At 33.2% G+C, this 26,274-nt stretch overlaps 1 protein-coding gene across 1 annotated transcript in view; it reads left to right on the top strand.

Annotated features, from left to right (window-relative positions):
* PKD1L1 (polycystin 1 like 1, transient receptor potential channel interacting) overlaps positions 1 to 26,274 on the top strand; it is a 140,544-nt gene that overhangs the window by 10,183 nt on the left and 104,087 nt on the right. The window contains exons 3-11 of the mRNA XM_074199030.1: positions 5,963 to 6,300; positions 6,669 to 6,866; positions 9,914 to 10,082; positions 10,986 to 11,225; positions 13,271 to 13,403; positions 17,870 to 18,076; positions 21,471 to 21,652; positions 23,233 to 23,454; positions 25,643 to 25,803. Of these exons, the coding sequence (XP_074055131.1) occupies positions 5,963 to 6,300; positions 6,669 to 6,866; positions 9,914 to 10,082; positions 10,986 to 11,225; positions 13,271 to 13,403; positions 17,870 to 18,076; positions 21,471 to 21,652; positions 23,233 to 23,454; positions 25,643 to 25,803 (1,850 nt within the window). The remainder of the gene's footprint in view (positions 1 to 5,962; positions 6,301 to 6,668; positions 6,867 to 9,913; positions 10,083 to 10,985; positions 11,226 to 13,270; positions 13,404 to 17,869; positions 18,077 to 21,470; positions 21,653 to 23,232; positions 23,455 to 25,642; positions 25,804 to 26,274) is intronic.

The raw sequence follows: 26,274 nt of genomic DNA, 5'->3' as shown, positions 1-26,274 counted from the left end.
TTCTGAACTCTACTACTCTATCTACTAATACTATCACAGAAATTATATATTTTGAAAGACAGTAAATGCTGCCATAACTTTTCTCATTTTCAACACACAGAATTTATTGTGTGTGTTACAGACTCTTTTGGAGTTTACCTTATTAAAAAAAGACACAAACCCAAGTCCCAAAGAAATTTCTGTTTTCAGAGTAAAATTAATTATTTTCAGTTTCATTGTAAATAGATTTGAAATAGTGTTATTTGAGAATCTCAAAATTAATTATAAGTCCACTTTGATTTTTAATTTCATATTACTGTTAATCATAGTCGTGCATATATTGAAATTTATGATTCTACTATATTTTCTAAACAATAGCATCAAATTTTAGATGTTTTCATTCAAGAGTCACTTAACAATTTGAGTATATATGACTCAAATGCACCTCTTATTCTATTCAGGTAAAGCAGATGGGGGAAAAAATGCACCTGTTTCTTTGTTGCTCATCCTTGTAGTTATGTCCATTATTCCACACTTTAGACCTGCATTCCCTTTTCAGTCAATCTTCTGAACCTAACAGAATTGTAAATCAACATAGTCTTTGTGAGTTGGATGAACAATATGGTCAGTGGTAAAATCCTTTCCAGACAAGTGATGTACTATTTGAATAGACTGCAGGTGTAGTAGGGGAATGTAAAATTGCAGGTGAAGATGAAGTGAATCCAACTGTCAATCATAATATATTGTTGAACTGGTTTTCTTCAGTTTGCTAGACATTAGCATGAAAGCAAAGACTGAACTTAGTTCATTTTTTAAAATCTGGCCCAGTGGCTAGGAGAGAGTTTTGTACAAAGTAGATGCATAGTAAATATTTACTAAATTGATTTGCCACATTTTCTTTTTTATTGATATTTCACTTTATGTTTCCATTTGCATTTTATGAAAGTTTTCCAACATTCACCCACTTGTATTTTTATAAATTATGCATTTTTCTATCTTACACCCTCCCCTTCAATGGTGAACAGTCTGGTAAAAGTTGTACATGTACTTTTGTGTTCAACATATTTACATATGAGTCATTTTGTGTATGAAGAATTCTGACTAAGTGAATAGAAAAAAAACCATGGGATAGGAAGGGAAAACATAACAGAAAATTTTAAAAAAGTGATCATAGTATCCATTCAGATTCTGTAGTTTTTCATTTTTTTTCCCCTCTGGGTGTGGATTAACCTATATTTTTAAATATTTCAGTCAACCATCATTTTGTAAGATTTTATCTTCCTAGATATTCATGAATTCCAATTTCTTCAATAGTGGTAGGTTATCTTTTTAATCTTTTAAATTATGAAATGAAAATGATGGAAGGACATCTATACAAATTTATTTTCAACAGAATTTTTTACTTTTCGCTTTCTCCATTTGTTCCATTCACCCCTAAAATGGAATGTGGCAGCAAAGAGAAGAAGGTTCTTCTGTAGTTACTCCAGGATGAGGGCAGACAAATTATCCTAAGGTCATGAAAGTCACAGAAGGATTACTCTCTGAACTTCTGACAGCCTGGATTCTTAATTCAGCTGATTTCTAGATTGTGAAAGGCATTCAGGGTTTAATAGAGGAACTTGTTTCTACATATAATAGGGAGTTACTAGAGTTTATTGAGCAGGGATGTGACATGTTGAGGCTAGGATTTTTGGAAAAAATGACTTTGGCAGCTGTGTGAAGGATGAAATGGAGTAGGAAGAGATGATACAGAGAAACTAATTAGGAGGTTCCCCCCTGCAACCCCCCCAAAACAGATAGAAGTTGACATGAACTAGAGTGAGATAGAGAAAAAGGAACACATTTGAGAGTTATTGAAGAAGTATTATACATAAAATTTGGAAACTGTATGTATTGGATAATACAGAAAAATTTTTGTTTGGTTCATTAAGCATAAAAGCTAACACAATGTAGTATTTTAAAGTTTACAATAACCCCATGTGGTAAGTGTTATTAATTATCTTCGTTTTAAAGATGAGGAAATAAGTTCAAAGAGATCAAATTATTTGGTCAGGGTTACACAGCTATTAAGTATCCAAAAAAATAAAAAGATTGCTACCTGGTCTTCCTAACTCTAAATATTCTATCCACTATACCATGTTGCTCATTTCCATGCTTTGGCATAGGGTAACAAGCTACAAAAATTTATCTTTGTGCATGTTTTACATTAAGCAATGGTACCATATTAAGTGCTTATCTGTTCAGCCATAATTATGTTTAAACGAACTATCAAGTGGGCTATAGAGCATGAAGTGGTGAAAATAGTGCTATACCTGGAATAAGAAAAGATTGAATGGGAAAAAGTTAAAATCTTAACTCTGACAATCAGTTTCCTCATTGGCAAAATTAGGGGATTGAACTTGATGACTTCTGCAATCCCTTTGGGTTCTAACTCTTTGAATCCTTGATCCTATGAAACATTTTGAGCCTCAGTCTATTAACCTATAAAATGTGAATAATAGTGCTTGTAATGTCTAACTCACAGGGTTGGGAGACTATCAAACAAGATAAAATACGTAATACACTCTATGAACCTTATAGTCCTAAGTAAACATCAATTAGTATTAACTTTCAAAAATATTCTTTTTCCTGAATGGTATATGAAAATTCCCCCCAAACTTTTTCCAAAGTAAACACATAGAAGAATTAATTCCACACACTTTATTATATGTTGGAGCAGAATTATCTACAATTGGATTAGTAATCAGTTGAGTCATTTTATCAACATACAATCCAGTGGAATTCATTTCTAATTCTAATGCTCACTCAGGATCAGAGGGAATGTAACTAGAAACTCTCATTATGAACAAATGGCACCATAGGAGCAAATGCAGAATGGCAATTAGCTTATTTTGTTTAATCATCAGAATCAATGTCAGTCTTTGGCATGGATTTCAGTAAAGTTTGTTAAATATCTCCATCCTATCTATAAATTTGTCATTAAGATACATACTCCAGTTGCAGCTTTCTCTCCCCTGGCTCCCAAAAGCATTACATCTCACTACATTTGCACTGTCAGAGTATTCCCAGGATATCAGAGTTTAGGATTCATGTTTCAATGAGAGTTGGAAGAATTCCCCAGCGGCAATGCCTCAAAATGAAGGATTTGACACTGGTAGTCTGGTATCCTGTGTACTCTAAGATTTTCCTTTTTTCTTGGCAGTTGGGAGCCCATATCAACCTTCTTTTATAACTTGAAATTCTTGAAACCAATAAGTTGCACCAGTTTCACTTACAAGTAGAGGTAGACTGCTAGGAAAGGAAATCTTTGATTTGCCAGTTTGGAAACATTATACATTTTCAGGTGGCTTCTGAAAGAATATTTCCAAGAGGTATTTGGGATATTACCCAACCCACAAATATTTCTCTACTAACTATATAGTATTATCCTTATCACTTCTGAACATTCATGAATATGGAATGCATTAAAACAAAAACAACAGCAACAACTTAACCACAATGGAAGAAATTTTGCTTTCTATTTTTGATGTTTTAAAAGGATCTATCTCTTAGGTAGCCTCTGATTACAGCAAAAAGTTTACAATTTACAGTTTAGCTTTCATTTGAAGTAGTGGCACATAATCAAGTAATATGAACTTCTGATAGTCATCACACTGATTAAATAAATCCATTCTTTTTGGGATAACATCGAAGATGAGAATTCCAATCAATTTAACTGTGCTATTAAGGAAGAAAACCAATTCAGTAATCACCTGCTATTAAGATTGTAAGTTTTAAGTATTCTATTCTCCATGTCATTTGCACAGAAGACCATTTGAGACTATGCTCCCATTAGAGCTTATCTTCACTGAGGCTGTTTTATAAATTTGAATTTGAACTTTTCCTTTTAGATTCAGTTTTCCTCCCATTTCAGCCTTAGATTCCTTGCAAAAAGCACCATCTAATTCAACAATAGTGGTTTCTAGATCTGTTAGTAGACTGCCACCATCACCTTAGTGATTGTTGAAGAGCTGGTCCCTAGAATTCACTTTACCAATGACCTTGTATAATAAGACTAAGAAGTCTATTTAGACATCTGAAATTGTAAAGACTATTCTGTAATTCCTATGTAAAATTTCACATTTCTTGCACAACTGGACCTTTCCCAGAATTGAGGGTCTTTGGGGGTAGGGCACAGCTTGAGAGCCACTGCATTATTTTTTTATTGTTTTTTTGAATTTTACAAAATTTCCCCCAATCTTTTCCTCCTCCACTCCCCACCCCCCGAAGGCAGTCTGATAGTCTTTACATTGTTTCCATGCTATACATTGATCAAATTGAATGTGTTGAGAGAGAGAGAGATATCCTTAAGGATAAAAGTTAGCAAAGTTACATAATAAAATACCTTTTTTTAAAAAAATTAAAGGTAATAGTCTTTGGTCTTTGTTTAAACTCCACAATTCCTTCTTTGGATACATAAGGTATTCTCCATCACAGATACCCTAAAATTGTCCCTGGTTGTTGCAGTGATGGAATGAACGAGTCCATTAAGATTGATCATCACCCCCCATGTTGTTGTTGTTAGGGTGTACAGGTTTGCTCAGCATGCGAATCCCTCCAGGCTTCCTTGAATTCCAACCCCTCCTGGTTTCTAATAGAACAATAGTGTTCCATGACAAACATATACCACAGTTTATTTAGCTATTCCCCAATTGATGGACCTTCACTCAGTTTCCTATTCTTTGCCACCACAAACAGGGCTGCTATGAATATTTTTGTACAAGTGATGTTTTTACCTTTTTTCATGATCTCCTCAGGGTATAGATCCAGTAGTGGTATTGCTAGATCAGAAGTTTGCATTATTTTTTAATGAATGCAATTAACAATTTATATGTTATAGTCAATGTTTCATTTCCTTCCAATTTGAATTATAGCATACAATTTAAAGTATAAAACACACTATATATATATGTGTGTGTGTGTGTGTGTGTAGACATGTATATGTACATTATATATAATATATCCACATGGTATATGAGTATATATGAATAGTATAAATATATATATATATATATATTCCTCATAAAAACTCTATGTAGTAGGTGCAATTATTCTCATTTTACAGATGAAGAAATTGAGGTCAAGAGGTAAAGTAATTTGCTCAGTTCCCCACAGCTAGTAAGGATTTAAGAAAGGATTTGAATTTGGAATATAATCCCAGTATCATCTAACTTTTCATTATACTAGGAGGTGGGCAGCTAAGTAATTTGTGTTCTAGAGAGATGGGTTTGCTTATAAAATTGTTTTTGTGTCCTTTAAAATAGCTTTAGGTACACCTAAAAAGTTTTGATAAAGATGATGAGTCAGTGGATTCCCATAGCCATATCCCTATTAATTTCCTATTATTTATGTTGTAAGAATTATAGAGTCAAGCATTACTCTCAAGCAAAGTTGAATTTTCATTTTCAAATATATATCCAACTCAATAGTGTTCTCATTATTGACTATTACTTCCAAATTGTTCTGTAAAGCTTTTGATTTGTATACAATTTTCCAGTTCAGAAACCATTCAGTTTTAGAATATCAGCTTAAAATATCTTGATAATCATATTTATACTTCAATATTTCAAAAAGCCATGATTTCATCAACATGGAGACTCTATCACCATGAATCACAATTCTTCTAAACCTTAGGAGATGATCTTAGTGAACTGCTAGGACTGAAAATGTCTAATACATCATTTTGTAGCTAATGTTCTGGCAATGAGCCTCTGGAACTAGCTAGGTTGGTCTTCGGAAGCCTGGAATTGGAACTATCCTCCCAACCTTTTTTGTGTGGTAGGGCCTGCCAAGGATTCCACTGGCATAGTCATCTCCAAGAATTTAACTGTGGACTAGAATTTATGGGAGGTAGGTAATTATTATTTAAATTGTTAATGACATGTCTTATTTTACCTGGTGGTGAGAAATTTTATTTATCCCTTTCTTTTTCTTTTTTCTATAGGTCTATCAACATCACATTTAGTCTTCCAGGACTATGTGATCTCTCTGTGTCAGTATCCAATCCCCGCAACCACATACTCTTCATCCAGTGTCTTCCTGGGCACATCAGAGTAGGAGGTTCAAATATGGATGGAAAGCCTGCTTTTCCACTTAGGAAAAGCCTTTGGTTGCCTGAGAACAATCGATACTCCTCCCAGGATCTGGGATTTGGTGTTCATACTTCTTCAGACAATATCACTTCTCTAGTGTTTGATTTTGGGGATGGTACAATAGTTCAAGTCTGCATCAAAAATGAGTCTGATCAAGTAGAAATCATTGCTTATCATCAATATACAAAAGGTATAATGCATCTTTATAACTATCATAAAATAGATTAACTGATGCTCAAAGATGGAGGGAGTAGCAATGGATGGCTTTCAGTTTGGTGTCTTCTCCAAGTCCTTCTGTGTACATATTGAAGATAAAATATTTTCTTAAAAATGTTTTATTATAAATGAAATTATTCTGTGGAAGGTATTTTATTGTAGATTCTCATATTTATCAATATCTTTAAATAGTACCATAAAAACTATTTCATCTTTAAGTATTTACATGTGTATTTTGAAGTTATGCTTACATTTTAAAATGTTTCATTGAGATTCAATAGATTATATATATCTATATCTATATCTATATATCTATATATATCTGTTACTCTTTTTTTCCAGAGGGCATATATATGATCAAAGTGATTATTTTCAATGAGTTTCATGCAGCTGAAAAGGAATTAGGACCATATTATGTAGCAGTATCTCAAGCAGATTTGAGGGTATTCATGAATTCTAGCAGTGTCCATAAGGATGAAGTTCTACTTTTTGCCAACTCCCTCCAAAGAATGACAACTGTAATAAACACAAGAAGCATGAGCAATTATACCACCTCTGTGAATAAAGGGAAGTACATCATATAACTTTAATTTTTATCATTAAAATTCTTGTTATTCATAAATGGGATTTCTTTTCAAATATAGGTTATTATATTTTGGGTACCTACCTCCCTAAATGAAGCTCATCGTAGGATTTGTTCTTATAATGAGTATACTCACATTATTTCAAGATTCACTAACTAGAGATACCGAGATAGAGAACAGAATGTAGAAATGGAAGGAACTTAGAGATCATTTATTCCAAAACCCTTTCACAGATGAAGAAACTGAGGCATAGAGAACTAAAGTGAGTTGTCTAGTGTCACACTTGAAGTAGCATAACCAAGATCTGAACTGGAGTTTTGACAGAAAAATCAGTGTTCTTTCCATTAAGTGCTGCTTAGAATTTTCCTAGCCTATCTGAAAATTATCCTTTGTAGTATTAGGAAACAGGTGGGATTGAGTATTTTTAATGATCATCACAACCTGGTGAGAGAAAAATGCTTGATTATTTCAATTTTACTGATCTCTTTAGTTTCTGAATAACATAATTATCTGCAAATTAAAACCATCATCCTCACTCAAACAATTTTAATCTTGTTCAAAATTAAAGAGGAAAAACTAGAATATTGTTTTGTTAATGAGTGACTACATCATCATTAGGGTAGTGAGGTGGCATATTCCATAGAGTGCCAGGTCTGTAGTTAGAAAGACTTGAGTTCTAATCTCATCTTAGACACTTAACTAGTTGTATAGCCCTGGGGAATATGTAAAATGAACAGAAAGATATGCCAAACCACTTCAGGGGGTCCTTGTTAAGAAAATTTCAAATGAAGTCACAAAGGGTTGAATTGGCCATAATTGAAAAACTACTGAATAATATACCTATTCATGTGATAATTCTATCTTGTGAAGAAACACTCCAGTTTCACATATATTCTCATGAAGATAAATAAGAATCCCAATGTACTAGGGAGAGAAGGGAACAGATAGAGCAGATAAAATATTATGCTTGAAGTCAGGGAGATATGTGTTCAGTCCACTACCAATCCTTAATAGTAGTTCCATGACCAGGAATAAATCATAACTTCTCTGGGCCTCAAAGCTCTAAGACAAAGTTATAGACAGTTGATGAGTTCCCATGCAGATAAAATCACAGATCCTAGGTACATTGACATATTGTACCATGCTCAGTCTTATGACCATTAAATTATTGATTTGTTTGGTTTTTTTGAGAAAACAAAGAAAGCAGAATTAAAGGTGACCCTTAATAATCAGTATAAAAAGAGAATGTGAATTAGAACTAAATAGCAAAACTATATTTTAAAATCATTTTACCATTAACCACACTAACCATAAGTAAAATGAAAAATGTCATATCAAAGGACAAGAGATTTAAAGAAAATTTGACTCAGAGCTATGACTAAATTCAGACTTCTATTCTTGAATTTCTGCACATTCCTTTTCCTTTTTTGTATTTTTCCTAAGTGTTAGAGAAGCCAAATAAGTCTTTGATAAGATGTTCCCCAAAACTAGATAATTGAGATTTTATTCTTTTCTTTTACAAAATGTGGCATTTTATTTTCTATATTTAGGATCCATTGTTATACATAGATTTTCATCAACTTCTTCATATAATGTATTCCTAATGGTCCCTGATAGAGAAAGTGGTTGCCAAGATTGGACCAGAGTGAATGTTCAATATCAAATGCTAGGTGAGTGACAACTGCAATCCGGCATTTCACAAAACATTTCCTGCCTAGTTTAATCCAAGCAGTCCATATCTTAGAAAACCATAGGTCTTCTCTCAGCCTTTCTTCAAGTTGTTTACCTGTTCATTGATTTCATTTATTTTTAGTTATCTTCTGAAAAATGGGTTTAAATTCTTTAGCACTCTTGGTCCAGAGTGCAAGCTGTTTAAGGACTGAAGAGATTCAATGAGGCAAATTGAAAAAAAAATTCAGGCTGCCTTGGTAATGGGACTGCTTCATTCTTACATCTTTCTCCCTTACTATTACAAACACTCCTTGAATCAAGTCACTCTCCACTGTCACTCTCTAAATTCTGCCTGCTATGCTAAATGTTATAGGTTAAATGAATATTGTTTCTAAACACTGTGTAGTTTTTCTTCCATGTTTGGAATGCATTCCTTTCTCACTTCCACCTCTTAGAATCATATTCCAATTGCTATAGAGGTCTTCTCTGACCTCCTCAATTGTTATTTTTATTCTTTAAGTTATTTTGAATTTATATATACATTGCATTTACTTTACCTCTAAGCACTTTTTTTTATTCTTTTTTTTTTTTTTTTGATTTTTCAAGGCAATGGGGTTAAGTGGCTTTCCCAAGGCCACACAGCTAGGTAATCATTAAGTGTCTGAGGTCAGATTTGAACCCAAGGCTAGTGGTCTATCCACTGTGCCACCTAGCCACCCCCTACTTTTTTATTCTTTAAGTTATTTTGAATTTATATATACTTGGTGCTTACTTTACCTCTTAGCACATTATAATTTTTGCCCTCCCCACTCACTAGTAGTCTTCTTGACCTTGTAGAGACTTTTTCCTTTTGATTTTTTTTTTTATTCACAGGGCCTACCCCAGTGGCCTTTTGTGTGTGGTGTGTGTGTGTGTGTGTGTGTGTGTGTGTGTGTGTGTGTGTATATTAGGTAATCAATACTTATTTGTTGGATTGACTTGAAAGAGCTATTATAAGAATTTAACCATGGTCTACAGGTCTTGCAGAATAGTTCTTGAACTCTTCCTATTAAGCCTTCTTCGAATGAGAGACCTATAATTAAAAAAAATATATTGGCCATGCAGTTTTGTTTTTACGATTATGATGTATGATCGATTCAATCAAGGGTCATATAATATTGTTATTGCTTACTTTTTTACACTTTCATTTTCATTTTAAAGGAGTCATTCATTTTGGTGCATGTGAAAAAAAAAGTTGGTAGTAACAATTCCTGAACTAACTCATTTATGTCCTTGTTCCTTTCCCTCCACCCCCCCCCCCAACATTTGTAACAGTGATTCTTTTTCCTATAGCTGTTTCTATCTTTACAAATGGCACAGTGTTTGCCACTGAATCTGAGGTCACATTTTTTGCTCTTACAAATGAAGCCGGTCCTCTTGAGTTTGTTTGGCATTTTGGTGATGGTTCATGGGAGAGAACAACTTCAAGAAGTGTTAAGAAAAGATACAGAATTCCCAAGAGGTATGTAAAATTGGACATATGAGATTTCAACATTATAGTCATTTTTAGTGTGTAATGTATCAAAATAGCTTTTATTCAATGTGGAGATCACTTAGATTATTATGATGCTCTTAACTCTACTTCAGTTCTTCAATGACTGTGACCTCAGTGATGTGAGTGACCCCTTCAACAATATTACTCACAATACACAATACATCCATGCCTTCTCATCTTGGGTAATTTTTATCCATGTTCCCCAGTAAGTCTTTCATCAAAGATCTATCTAATGCTCTTAAGGCTTTCCTCTGGATTTTTTAGCATTCTCAGAGAACAGTACAGTAATTGAGGCATCCATCTATTACCCTCTATTTCTTACTATATGGCTGTCTATCTCCTTTTCAAATTACATATTTCCTATTCCTTATGTTTTATATCACTCTCTGTGATTAATTAGTCTTTCATAATACTCTATAACTTACTTGCATCTACCATGCTTTATTCTATCTTGCTCTTTAAGTCATTCACTAAGTATCAGAATATTGGTTATAAAAAAATCAACGTTTATATCAAGAAGTTTATTTTTTAGTACTGTGTAATGGGGGGGGGGATAACTGGGCAATGGAACCCATTGCAATTAAAACCATTCACCAAACTGACATGGGGAGTTTTGGCTACCCTAGTCCCAAATCGGGCTCATTCCATTCCTCCAAAACCACAAAAAATCCCTTTTTTTCTCTCTCTCTGTGAAAATTTTCTCTGTTCTATTCTAGAACACACAAATTCAACTCCAAGCTGTCATTTTATTTTTAAGTATTTTAGGATTGGAATTCCTCTATAATTCAGTCCTTGCAAGATTATACTACATTTAATATGTTTCTTTTATAGTTACTTCATTCCCCTCTCTGTGGCTTTTCCATCTTTCAGGTATCATGTGATAGTTAATGCTGCCAATCAGATCAACTCTGTTGCCTCGGACATTTATACTATCAGTATAGAGAGGAAAATTGTTCCAAATCGGCTTGTGTCCAGCTTGTCAGCTCTGATAAATTCCAGTGTGAATTTTGAATGCAGAATCAACTTTGGAACAAATGTTACTTACCTGTGGAATTTTGGGGATGATACTATCTATCCAGGGAAGTGGACAGAGAGCCACATATATAAGAGGTAGGTTGAACATAATTGTTTAGTTAGCAAAATCTTCTACAAACAGAATTGATTCCCATGTTTTTAGGCATCTGATGTTTTTCAATTACTAATGAAAAAATTTCTGAGTACCTTCTATATGTCCAGACTTATTCTGAGTGCCTCAAAATACAAAAAAATTAAATAATAGACATGATTCCTTCCCATAATGAAATTACAGTCTGTTTGGAGAATCAAGAATGTATAAAACAATAAAAAAGTCAGTATTAACTATACATGAACATTATACTCCAGAACAATTTAGTACTGTCAAATTAGTGAATCATGTACCACATGAAATTAAGACCAGTAAAAAGTACTAATAATATTAATGTAGAGCTTTGGTGTTATAAACTATATATATTATCTTATTTGATACAATAATTCTGTGGCATGAGCAAGCATACATATTAATTTCACTTTAATAAATTTTATTAAGTGCCTGTTATGAGTAAGGAATTGTACTAGGAATTGGGATACCAAAATGAAAAATGACGCTACCTGCTGTGAAGGAGTTTACAGTCTAACTGGGTAGATGGACACAAAAGATATGAATATGAGATACAGGGATAGATGGAAAGTGATAAAAGTCAAGGAAAGTTTCGGACAAAGAATATTAGGAAAAAATATTGATTTGAAAGAAATTGATCTTGGGAAAGGAGAGAGGTGTGGTATTGTAAGGAAGCCCATGAAGGTTTTCTAGAGGAGAAGTCATCTGAGCTTGGTTTGTGTGTTGGAGGTGAGGAAATCATGAGAAGAGCAGCCTCTATGGAAGAGAATGGAAAGGATTGTGTTGGCTTCCTGAAGAAGCCAGATTTCAATTGAGCATCATAGCAAGAAAAGAGCATGATATAAAGGGGAGTTTGTTAATGATACAGTTGGTAATACAGAAGGAAAAACAGAAGAGGGGAAAGGTTAGACTATAGTGTTTAACATCTCTAATGTCTCAGTTTTTCTACTTGTGTGGCTATGTTGACTAAGCATCCCTTTTCTTTAGTTCAGATCCAACCTATCTTGATGCTAGTGAAATACATTTATAAGACAATTAGCAAGTGTTAGAGAGAAGTCTATGACTATGAAATAAAAAATTTTAATTGTATTTCAGACCTCTGAGTTCATTGGAATAGTGAACTTCTGTACACTTCTAATGTAGATCAAAAGGAATTTGTAACTCAGTTCCAAGAAGACATAGCTAATATGTGTTAGAGGTAGGGCATGAACTCATGTATTCCAAACCCCAAGGCTGTCATTCTATCCTCACTACACTAGAATGCCTCTCTGACATGTTCTAATGAAACCAAGGTAACTGGTTATATATTTCTACTACTGATAAGCAAATATAGATACAGTGTTTGATTGTTAACCAATTACTTTCCTTGCAACCAGCTTGTTAGGTATTTGTTGTTCAGTTATTTTTTCCAGAGATATTCCACTCTTTGTGACACCACTTTGGGTTTTCTTGCCAAAGCTACTGGAGTGGTTTGTCATTTCATTCTCCTCTTCAATTTAGAAATGAAGTAACTTAGGCAAATAGGGTAGAGTGACTTGTCCAGGTATTTGAGATCTTGAATTCAGGAAGATACGTTTTTCAGATTGCAGGTCCAATTCTCTATCCACTATTTCAACTGAATGACTGGTATAGGAATTGTCAAAGATTATTATGCCTGAATTACAGGTGAAGAAAGTAAGGCAAAGAAAAGCTTAAGTAACTTATCAGAGTCAGACTAGTAATTCCCTGAGCTAAAACAGGAATGTATCTTTTGACTCTCAAATCACTGTTTTTTTATGTCTTCTTTATATGTTATTATTATTATTGTCATCTTTAGGATTAGGATCATTATTATGGATTTATAAGACTATAACTATTATTACACTTATCATAAATCTAATCTAATTACTCTAATTCTAAAGATGACAATAATAATAATGATAATTATATTTTAAAGTTTCCACAGTAATTGTGAAAAATTAATCTGATTGCTATTTTGCTAACCAAATCTCCTTTCTATGCATTTAATTTTTTTTAGGGAGGGAGAATTTACAGTGGAGGTTCTTATCTTTAATAGTGTCAGCATTGCAGTTCTAAAAAAGCAAGTTTTCATCGTGCCCCAACCCTGCCAGCCACCTTTGGTGAAAAACATGGGGCCTGAGCGAGTCCAGGTACAGTTGAAGCTTTGTAAAGTATTTTGGAAATCTTCAGCATAGCTCCTGAATTTGAATCAGCATTGAACATAGGAAAAGCTTTGAGTTATGAAATGATGCTTTGTATTTTTATCCTGTTTTCTCTTATACAATAGGAGGGTTTGTGAAGGGACTTGTGGTCTGTAGGTCAGCAGTGTCATGTGAGCTGGGAGAAATTTCTATCAGCCTCAGATGTAAATGGAAAAGTATTATTTTTCTGGCAAATGAATAGACCCTTTATTTGTGTATATTATACCTTGCTCTTCAGTAGACCTTGATTTGGGGTGGGGGGGAGAAAATTTTTTTAAAATTGTGGTATAGGGAAAATCATAGACTTTTGGGTTAGGAAGGAATTTTGTGAATTCAGGATGAAAAAATAAATCTAATAAATCCAATAAGCATTTAGTGGACCCCTATTATGTTCAAAACAATGCCCCAGAGAAGGAAAGGATCATATTGCTTTGTCAATACTCTGTTAATTTAGTTTTCTGATTTAGGGCAACTACTTTGAGATTGTAAAGTTGATCAAGTAAAAGTCATACCTCCAGTGAAAAGTCAGCCCCACATGTTTAGATTTTTCTCAATAGTTTGCTATTACTATAAAATTTGTTGTCAGTAATACTTATTCAATGCTTTATAGGTCTATGATTTCTTCCTTATGGGGACAATCTCAACCAATACAGAAAATAGCCCCATTACCCCTTAAGAATCATTTTTCTTGGGTGACTATGGCTAAAAATTTCATTGCCTTGTGGTCTGCCTTCTGGTGAGGAAGCTTTCCCTATTTATATAGGTTGCTGGTCAGAATATTAACCTCTGAGACACAGATTTGATGGAAAGAATTTTTTTCCCTTTTCTGAGAGGGCTGAACTACATTATGATTGAATAAAGGCATAAATCCCTAATCCCTAGAGTAATAAAACTAGTGTTTCCATCCTTAAGTGGAACAAAATAAGGGGCAAGAGCCTTCTGAGAGACAAAGAGAATTTGGTATTACTCGGGGTACTCTCTAGTTTGGATGGCATACATGAGTACTTTTATGAGAAATAACTTTTGGTTGCCTTATTAAATAGGACAGGGTATTTGATCACATTGTGGAGGGTATCAAAAAAGTCTTATGGTTCTGATATTAACAGATCTATAAATAGAACATCAAACTAAAAACCCATAATTCATCCAAAACTTCAGAGAATTCCTGTTGATATATATATATTTTATATATATAAAATATATATATATATATATATATATATATATATATATATATATATATACCACTTGTTTCTATCTTTACGTAAATCCTTGATCTGATATGGAAACTGCTATCTATGGGCTGAAGGAAGAATTTTTAAAAGAATTTATGAAGATCTGATTTATTGAATGGGTCCTTAAAATGATCAAACAGATATTTCAAAATAGGAAAATAATTTCACCTTCTTCACCATTATCAAGTCAATTTTTACATGTAAATTCTTAATACAATTTATTTGGAACTCAATAATATACTTTTACATAATCTAGTTCTTAGAGAAAAATTTGATTCTGTTTTCTAAAAGTCTGCTATTTCATTTAAACATTTAAAAAGACCTTTCTTTTGCAGAACATCTTTGACTACAAATGCTCTGTCCAGTCCTCCAGAGGAGGTTATTATCCTTATATAATAACTACTATCTAGGAGATTGGCATAATTATATTTGCATCCCATTATAGTAGAACAGGGATGTTGAAGTACTGCAGCAACAAGATTCATTATATTAAAAAAAATTATGGCTTTACCTATCATGGTTAGAGAGATTTGCCATGAAAGAAAGAAGCAAAGACACGTTTGTAACAGCATCAAGACTGGTTAGGCAGGTCTAAGCTTAAGACCACAGAATGACTAAACCTAAAGATAGTAGAATAAAACATCCTTAGTTTTTTTATTTTAGGTAAGCATTATAATTATTTGGAACAGTCACTCATACAGTAAAATTCTACCTTATCTACTGGGTATCATAGCCAGACTTATGCTAACCAATGGGAAACAGTCAAGAGACTCCTATTTTTGACTATTCCAGGGTTGTCTACTCAACTTTTCCCAGGTTCACCTGTAGCAGTTCTCAGCTCATGATGTTTTGAGCAGCTCATGATGTTTTCTTTGAATAATGGCTTACTGACTTATAGATCATTCAGAAGTTCATTTAAAAAAATAACAAATAATAGCCCCCAAATATTTTCTATCTAATAGGAAGTATGACTGACATCAACTTAGGACTTGAAGCACTTATTATTTCTCTCATATTATTGCATTAACAGTTAATAATAAAAAGTTTATCAACTCAAGCATTCCTTACTCTTTTTTAATGTTCATCTACACAACAGCATTTTTAAAGGATCCATAGTAATGTTCATTCCATCCAAATATGAAAAAAATGGATGGAACTATGCTTGTAATATTTATTTGTTCACTTCTTAAAACTCATTATACTTTTGACAAGACACTACATTTTAATTCCCTCATTTTTGTTACTTCAGTAAACAAACATATAAGGTAAAGAAAAAAATGTTAAACAACCGGGGGTTGCAAGTTGTCATTTGTTTCTGCTTTGTGTTATGCCTCAAATTCCCCTGAGATATTATGAGTGCTCTGGTGTTCCCTGAATGGTGAAACCAATAGGAAGTGGGACACAATGAAGCAATAGAAATATAGATTGCAAGGGTTATCTTATTGCGCATTTCAGAAACCATGGAAGTAGAAGGAAAAAAAGAGGTAGAGGAGGTAGAATGAGTTTTGGTTCTGCATGTGTTCTAATATTGGCTGCTGTGGTCATGTGGCTGATTTTACTCCATAAGTATATGTTTGGTTATGAGTAATATAACCTAGTTTTGTGTACTTCTTTTATTTGAGTATTAAATGCATGGAATACTAAACCACCTTTTGGTATATCTTTTGGTTTGCTTAAAATGGCATTAGGGCAGAGAACTGGTTATTAATTTATTTGAATCTCATCACTACTCAAAACCCCCTGAAAACACAGGCTATTTATTGTAACTCTTCAGACTAGCAAATATCCATCTCTTAAGGTATTATGTATTAAACTCTTAAGACAAAAAGAAATCTTTAAGACTGGAGTCTACTAAGACTATTAAGTTGGCTCAAAATGTAACTTCACATAATACACCCTAACAATAACATGGGTTTGATGATCAATCTTAATGGGCTTGCTCATTTCATCAGTACAACAATCAGGGACAATTTTGGGCTATCTGTCATGGAGAATACCATCTGTATCCAAAGAAATAATTGTGGAATTTAAACACAGACCAAAGACTATTACCTTTAATTTTAAAAAAGGTATCTTATTATGTAATTTTGCTATCTCTTATATTTTATTTGAACCTTAAGGATATGATTTCTCTCTCAACACATTCAATTTTGATCAACATATATAGCATGGAAACAATGTAAAGACTATCAGACTGCCTTCTGTGAGGCAAGGGGGGAGGGAAGCGAGATTGGGGGGAAAATTGTAAAATTCAAAAAATAAAAAAAATGTAACTTCAATGTATAGTATTCCAGGTATAATTTCATAATTTTGATAATCAAAAATTGTCATATAAATCATTTCCATCTTATAAACAAACTTATGTTTCTTCTTTCCTCCCACCTTTTTCAAGGAGTTGTGGCAGACGAAAGATGAAATAACTGAGGAAGGAAAGTTTAGATCTTCTTAGGATATTGTTTTATTGCTTAATGCATGCCAATGGCTTTAAAAATTAAGATGAGGCCCCTTCCTCAGCTTAGGGCAGTATCCCAAATACAGGAGGAGACAGACTTTTATACATTAAAATAATCAGATAAGACCAATTTAGTAAAGGGAAAAATACAAATATTATGTAATCTGATTTTTAATTGGATGAAAGAATAGGGACTTTCCAGTTGGGAAAGATAGTTTTGATTTGGTTAATGTTCCTAGAGTTAAAGTAGCATGGTTGGGGAGGAGGGCAACTGTTTATATAGTGGTACTGCAGTAAGATGGCTAAAGTACAGTGTGGTCAGTCTAGAATCTCCTATATATGGTGAACTTACTAATCAGGTTGAGTAGAGAAGGGGTTGGCCAGAGTATGGGTTAGAGGCTGAGAATGGAGTGCAGTAGCATGCCATTGTGATTTTAGGATTTCAGATAGTGATGTATTTGATAGAGGATTAGACTCAGAGCCAGGAAGACTATGGTTCTATTATTTACCAGCTGTATGAGCCTGAGGAAGTCACGTAGCCTCTTTATTGTCATGCAACTCCCTAGGACTTACCTACTAATTCATGGGGAGGTTGCTAAATGCATGAGTAGAAAGAAGTTTCACAGTGGGAGTTCCCTATGCTGTCTAAATCACAAGTTCATTATGTATTTTTGTAATGTTAGATTCCATGGAAACTTTAATGAGACATCTTTTCTTTTGATATTTAGATTTGGAGACATCAACCTCTTAAGCTTGGAGTTACTTTTGAAGCTCCCGTTCAGTGTGACATTTCCCAAGGCCTTAACTATAGTTGGTCTTTAATAAAGTCTGATGGTTCACTAGTGTTGTTTCCAACTGCTCTCAACAAGCACAGACAAACCATTCTTCTTCCCAGCTACTTTTTGGAATATGGAAAGTATACTGCACTTGCAAAGGTTTGCTTGCTAACTAAGAATGATGGTATTTTTAAAAGCTTGATCTTCTGAGGAGAAATAAATTAACTTTATATTCAAACTTGCATAATGAGATTGCTATTTACCACTGCTTCATGGGTGACTAGCTATACAGTAAAAGCTCATTATTTCTTACTCCATTAATTTGTACCATCTAGGGGAAAAAAGGGTTTGCTAAAGAAAATTAATAGTGTAAGCAACATTTCAAGGAAAGTGCTTAATCTACTTAAGAAAAGAAATTATTTTCAAACATTGCATTTACATAAAACAATTGCTATGCTAATTACAAATCCTTTTCATTTATTAATTATAATAGATACCCACAAGATTTCTATTTGGTAATACTTTAAATTTTTGGATATGTTTTTTATATAAATAAAAAAAGCATTGTTTAAGAATATTTTAAAACACGTTTTCTCCAGTTTTGACATTATCTAAATAGCTGGAATTTGAGATATTTTGGTAAACATGATATAAGTTTGATAAGGACATCCTAAATTTTTCTCCCAGTTCAACTTGGGAGGTTTCCATTTTCCTGAAGTACACATCTGGTCTAAAGGACTGGGCTGCAAAATACTCCTTCTTAAAAAAATAAAGACTCTCTGAACAGTTCTGTAGTTTTATAGTGAAAATCAAGCCACATGGATTGGGAATTAGAAGCATTACCAGGATATTGAAAGAATTTTATATGCTGAAACTTGAATTCCCATAGCATTCATTTGTTTATCTGACATTTATTAAATGCTTGCTGTGTGTTATGCATTGTGGAAACTGGGGTATAAAGGAGATATAAAGAAAAACAATTGATTTTCTTTTGACAAGCATTAAATGCCTATCCTGTGGAAGGTTTTGTGTTTTATTCTAAGGAATGGAAGACAATAATAAAATAGTATTTGATCAGTTTTTGTCTTGCGGGAACTGATAATTTAGTAGGAGAGAAATACATACATACATACATACATATATATATATATATATATGTTATAAGACAAATGAATATACAAAGTTCAGAAGTATAGATGGAACTAGGCTTAGACAAGGTTGGCAGCTTCCTAGGGATCAACATGAAGGAATAGTAATGAAAGACACATTTTACTATAATGCCATGGTGATGAAGGAAAGTAAGAATCAGGGAAAGTTTAATGGAGGAGATAGAATTTAAAATAATTCAAAGGGCCATGGAGGATTTAGAGATTTTTTCCCATTAGGCAGTGGTAAATCATTGAGAATTTTGACAATGGAATGACATGTTTATTATAAGGATTAATATAATTATGATAATTAAGATTGTGGAGCAGATAGAGACTAACCCTGCAGTCAGGAGGGCTAAATTCAAATCCAGCCTCAGATATTTTACAGTAGTCATATAACCCTAGGCAAGGCACTTAAACCCAATTGCCTCAGAAGAAAAGAAGGATTAGGTTAGGAAATTAGTGTGTAGGATGAATTAAATTGGGAGACACTAGAGTTAGGGATACTTGCTAGGAAGATATTGCAATATTTTAGTAGAGAAGTAATGAAGTTCTGAATAAGTGGTGAAAATGCTTATTTTTGGAAATATTAGAAAAGAATGTGTGTTGGATTCTTATAGAAATAAAATCCCATAGAAATTGGCAGCCAATATGATGTTTGAAATAAAAGAGAGGGAAAAATCAAAGATTACTGACTTTAAAGGCATGAATGATTGGAAGAATAGGCAGCTAGAAATGTGGAAATCAAGGACAATTGGAGGAAAGATGCTTGACATTGCTCAGAAGAATTTTCATGGGGACATAAAATATATCCTGCTGCTAAGACTATAGATAAGTTTGTTCCCAAGCTGTTCTAATATACTTACAGATATGAGGAATTAGTTAAAGAATTCTACAAGATATCTAGAATAGCAGTTGAAGTAGAGTTTTGAGAAAAAAATTATAACCCTGATATGACTTTCACAATCTTTGAATTCCACTAAGGAGACTTTAGGGATTAAATGCATTACGATGAGGGCAAGATTTGAAGTATTAACCCTCATGGTACCTGAAGGAGCATTGGACTTAGAATAAAAAATTTTGGATCCAAATTTTGGCCCTATCTTCCATGCTTCTGTGCACAGAAAATACAAAAGGGACCTGGCTCTTACAGATCTCCTTTTTTCCTTGGTGTATTTCAGTATCAGAAACTAAGGAACTGGATAGTTAGGGACCACAGGACCTGTCAAAGAATATGCTTAGTAAGAATTCAATGCTCTGAAAGATAAATTGAAAATTTCTCTGACTTTTGAATCTTTAATCACTAATTTAAAACAAAATACAAAACCATCAACATACCACTTGAGTCTTCCCAAAGAGGATTATTCCATATTTCCTAACATGTAAATGATTTGTTTGGTCAAAACTACCTGACTCTGAATCGGAAGTATAGGTGGAACTAGGCTTAGACAAGGTTGGCAGCTTCCTAGGGATCAACATGAAGGGAGTAGTAATGAAAGATGCATTTTACTATTACTTTTAAAAAAATCTTTGCACCCATTTAATTTGTGGGAAGTAAAGTTATATGTTTCATATACTACTTGCCCAAAGTATTCACTGTATAGCAACATGAAATGTTTTAGAAAACTTTCATTCTTTATTGTGACCAACTGGAACTCTACTTCCCTTCAACCTCCAACAAACTCAGATGCCATCTTCTGCATAAGACATTTGTTTGTTGTAAGTACTCCCCTCAAATTACTTTGTAATTTATACATATATTTATAATTTATATATATATATATATATGCATGCAGACATACACATATGTATGTGGATATATGTATATGTTCATATTATGCCACATTTATGATATTTGGGTATACATTTACGTATTCTTTCCCCTTAGCATAATGTAAACTCTTTGACATTAGGGATTGTTGTTTTTTCTCTTTGTATTCTCAATATTTAGCACAATCCCTGATACCTAAATGGCACTTGATAAATTAAATATTTAAATAAATCCACATATAGGGGCCACAATTTTCAAACCTTAAATAAGGAATACAAATACTTTGTCCTGATTCTGATTAGAAGGTTTGAATTTAATTCCTGATTCTATTAGCAAACAAGGTATAGTTCATTTTTTTTAATGCTCAAGGAAATTAGTTATTTTTCTTAGATGGTGTCCATATGAACAAAATGGTCTGACTCCTCTGTTTAAAATAATTCTGTTTGTTAATCATTTGAAAAAAATCGGATATCACTAAATAATCAAACTAATCTGAATATGCGGCAACTTTTATATCCTGGTTTAATATAGTAAAAGATTTAGATTTTTATTTCTAATTTCAGAAATATCATAATCCTTTAAGAATTTAGATGTTTTATTAAATTTTTTTCTCATTTTCTTTTTTTTTGTACAGGTTAAAATAGAAGGCAGTGTGGTATATAGTAATTATTCAGTGGTTATTGAGGTGGTTTCCCGACCACCTGTCAGTGTTATTTCAGAGGGAACACACCTGTTGATCTCTAAGACCCCTGTTTCCATTGTTGTGCTCAATGGCTCACAGTCCTTTGATCCTGATGATCATGGAGCTCATTTAAAGTAAGTATGAATTTGATTATATTAGTTTCCCTTCTTGCATGTCTTGCATGTCACAAGGCATTTGCTCTTAATATTTCAAAAGTAAGAAGTAAAGGGATTTGTTTTAATTTTGGAACCTCAAAGTAATTATATATGTATATATATATATGTATATATATATATATATGTTTAAGAAAAGTATATGAACTTTTTGAACAGTTGAACTTCAATGGTATTCCAAAGTAACTTTTGATCACTGAAACATAGGGTACTCTAGAGGAAAGTTCAAATCCAAACACTTGTACTTCTACAAGTCATTCATTTAAAATTTCTGTTAGGATATTGGATCTATAAGCATTGGATTGCTAAAATTCCTGGGAAACTACTTTGCAAGGTTTTGATCAATTGATTACATATGGACAAGTTCCATGCTTGAGAAAGTGAAAGCAGGACCTTGGAGACACTTTCCCTTAGACTTCTTCCAGATTCTTTCCTACAGTTTTAGAGTGACATTTGTGTTCTCAGTAACTCATATTGTTTTACACATGGGCTAAGAGACTGCAGCCAGGGTGCTATAGTGAGGCTCTTCTCCATGATCAATCAATTAAAAAATCAGTTATTATGTGGCAGATAAGCACAGGGATAAAAAAAAAGCAGATCTTGTCCTTAAGAAAGTCACATTTTAATGGAAGGGGCAACTTATACATAATCAGTTCAGATAAGATAAATCCAATCAAAAGAATCATTGACAAAGATTGAGAGCCTCTATGTACAAAGTATTGTACATAGGGGATACAGGGAAATACATGATATGGTCCTTGATCTCAGAGAATTTACAATCTAGTTGGAGGAGACATCTGGACTCTGGTCCCAACTCTGCCACCAACTCTCAGTGTTTTGTTGGGGAAGTCACATCACCTATCTTAATTTCAGTTTTATCATCTGTAAAATGACAAGGTTGATCTAGAGTGTCTCTAAGGTCTTGACTACCTGTTTCTAATTGAATGAATTAAAAAAGATAAATTACAATATAAAACATAGTATGCTAAATAATGAATGAATGATACAAGAGTATGCCATGGAGGTCATAAAAAGGCTCTGTTCATTTCAGAAGGCAGTAGGCAAATTAGAAATGTTCTTGGAGTTGGTAAGACATAAATGTAATCCTGCAAATGAGTAAGGATATTCATACTTTGCAGAATGCACCTTAACAAGAGAGAATGTTAGCAAATGAGTTTTTCACAACTTTTTTTTTTTTGCTTTGATCTGTGAATTCATCAGTATGGAGAGTATGTCTGTGTGAAAATTTCTTCTACCATGCAAACAAAAAATTTTTCTATTCTTATAGTGTAGAGCACTAAAAAGTTAAGTGAATTGTTTTGCCAATTTTAGTTGTTCACTCTTCTGGAGACTTTATAGCTGGATTTTTAAATCCAGCCTAAAAATAAACAAACAAACAAGTAAACAAAACCCTGGCTCCCTGAGCAGATATTTTAGTTGGACAGCAAATAATCTACTAAAAATGAGAAAAAAGTAACCTTGGTTTGTTTCAGATAAAAGGCATATGCTTAAGCACATCTTCATTGGACTTTTTTCAATAGGTATTACTGGAAATGTGTCCCAGCAAGTAAACAAAAACACACATGTTTCAACTCTCCCAGATACGGTCTATTCAACAGCAGTGCGTCAGTCATCTCTTTCCCAGCATCACTTCTTCATGACTCCTATGACCAATTTTTAGTGACACTAACGGTTTCCAGTGGAAACCGAAACTCTTCTGAAGCACAGGTGTTCCTGTCAGTTCAATCAGGTTCTATATTCAGGTATTCTTTTCAATTTAATTCCACATATATTTAGCAGCCACTGACTCCATGGCACTTTGGTAGAGTTCAAGGAGGTTACCAGGGAGGCTTATGTTACAGTCCTTAAGAAGAGATTTGTTTTTGTTTCTTTGGGAAAGAAGAGTTATAAATGTAGACCAATTAGATAATGTAGGAGTATAATATGTAATGAAGCATATACTAGAGTGTGTTATAAAGATATTAAGTAGATGAAAGAAGTTAGAGTTAAAAGTTAGATAATGAGCTTTATATATATTTCCCAAGTGTGTGTAAACAAGCATACAGATACATACTCTGTTATAAAGATAATAAGGAGCCAGAGAAGGCAGAGTGAAATATGGCCAGGGTTAGTTGGAGGAGGCTTTATGAAAGAAATGAAGTTGGACAAAATCTTGAAGGATATGTATACTATTGTTCTACTAAAAATTAATATTTACCCATCTAGTAAAAATTTGCAAATATACTTCTCACAACAAGAATATAGATATTGCAAGTGTTATTCTCTACCCTTTAAAAAAGAAGAAACTGAATATCGGAGGCAAAATACTCAGCTAGTAAGTGTCAGATGTTAGTTTTGAACTGAGAACTTCTGAACTCCAAGTCTAGCCATCTCTTCACTTCATAGGATGACTTTTATGGAGGATTTTTATAGACAAAAGAGATGTGTCTTGGGTAAATGGCCCACAATAATGGAATAGCATAAATACAGAACTAAATATGAATGGAGGCAATATTAAAAAGAGCACTGGAGAGAATATTATGTTTGGAGCCAAAGGACCTAGGTAGTAATCTCTGATCTGCTACTTAGTACATTTTCGATCTTATATAAATTATTTTCCCTTTGGTCTTCAGTTATCAAATCTATAGCATGAGTGGGTTAGACTACATTATCTCTAAGATTCCTTCCAGTTCTTAATCCTCTGAAGCTATGAATATGCTATGTTAGTCAAGGAGGTGGAAGGAAACAGGATATCTCCCTGGACAGAATGGGGGAATTCTGTTAAGAAATAGTGGGAAATAAGGTTAGGTATATTTAAAAAAATGAACATGTACAGGGACAGCCATTAATCCCAGCCTAGTTAGCTTATATATTACTTCAGATTCAATGAGAAATCCATAGAAGAGATTTGAGATTATGAAAATAGGTAGATGATTTTAGAAACATCAACTTTAGAATTTTAGGAACATTAATTTAGGATTTAAGGTCATTAATATAGAAGAGGTATATAAAGGATAGAATGGAGGGTGGAAAGACTGGAGACCAAATTCTTTCAATTCAGTCTCTTCCCAGTTTTTAGAAATTCCTTTTATCATTATTCTACCATGAACACTGAATCTAATTGGAAAATTATCACATAATCCAGGTTAGAGACAGGGCAGGGATTGGAATGATAAGACTAAAGAAAAGAGTTAATATCCCAGGAATATTGTTCAGACCTGGTAATCAATTATTTTTAATATGGAGTTGAGGTGAAGGCAAAGGAAAAACAGTGTAACAATTTTATTGGGCTGCTAGGTAGGATCAAATTCAGTGTAAATTTATTTGACATTGATTTTAAGTGTGTGTGTATATAGAGGTAATATATCTGTAATTGTCCAAATATAGAAAACTATGCAGGCTTTGTTATAAAATGCATTTTTTTAAAAATAAAAGTTTTAGTATCCTTCTCATGATGAAAAATATTCTCCACTTCCAGTGAGAGAAGTGAATGAATTATAAATACAAATCAGAGAATTATTTTCATTTTATTTTTCTTGTTTTTTTTTTAACACAGCTAATTTGGAAATATGTTTTACATGACTTCATAGGGATGGAGGGAGAGAGAATTTGGAATTCAAAATTTCAAAAGTTCAAAAAATTAAATGTTTTATATAACTGAAATTAAATAATAGAGATTAAGAAGAACATGGCTGGGATAGTTAGGTGGTGCAGTGGATAGAGCACCAGCCCCTGGAGTCTGGAGTACCTAAATTCAAATATGACCTCAAACACTTAATAATTGCCTAGCTGTGTGACCTTGGGCAAGTCACTTAACCCCGTTGCTTTGCAAAAATCAAAAACAAAAAGAGCATGGCCAAAATGATTAAGGATTAGAAAGTCCTCAAAAAAGATTCCCAAATAAAACTTGAGTTTTAAAGTAAAAATCTAAAAGCAGATTTTATTTTATAGACCACTCCACATTTCTTGGGTCAACTTTAAAGACAATTCTGTGAACTGGAATGAAGAATTTTCTCTTCAAGTGAAGTGTGAAGAATGCACCAACATGCCTAACATTTCTTATTCTTGGGATCTTTTTATAATCAATGCAACAGAAACAAATGACATGGAAGGTAGGAATTGATGTGCTCTTTGAATTTCTGAGCAATAGAAATGAAATAAATAACTTCTTGTGACCTTTAAAAAGCTTTTAGAATATGAATATTTGGAATGAATACATCTGTTCATGAAATAGCTGGCACTTAAATATGACCTTGAAAGAAAATCACACAGAAAAATATAGAAGAGTCAGGAGGGTATTTCATAAATCATGACATTAAACAACTCTTTGACCTAGCTTTCACCTTATACCTCTTCTTCGCCAAACAGATGAAGAACATATAAAATTCAATCAGATAAATAGTGTAAGACCAAATCCAATCAACCAGCCTCTCAGTTCTATTTTTTTGCTAGTTATATAGTCTATATGTGACTGAAATATGAGTATTAGAAAAGGAAGGACTCAGATTCCTAGACATAATCCCTTCCTTATGAGGCTTCAATATATAGAACCAGAACTGACCTCTCTTTACTGGTCCTAACAT

Source organism: Macrotis lagotis, chromosome 8 (genome assembly GCF_037893015.1).
Source record: "Macrotis lagotis isolate mMagLag1 chromosome 8, bilby.v1.9.chrom.fasta, whole genome shotgun sequence".
NCBI lineage: Eukaryota > Metazoa > Chordata > Mammalia > Peramelemorphia > Peramelidae > Macrotis > Macrotis lagotis.
Note: the sequence above shows the minus strand (reverse complement) of the source record. Positions and strands in the feature narration are given on the sequence as shown.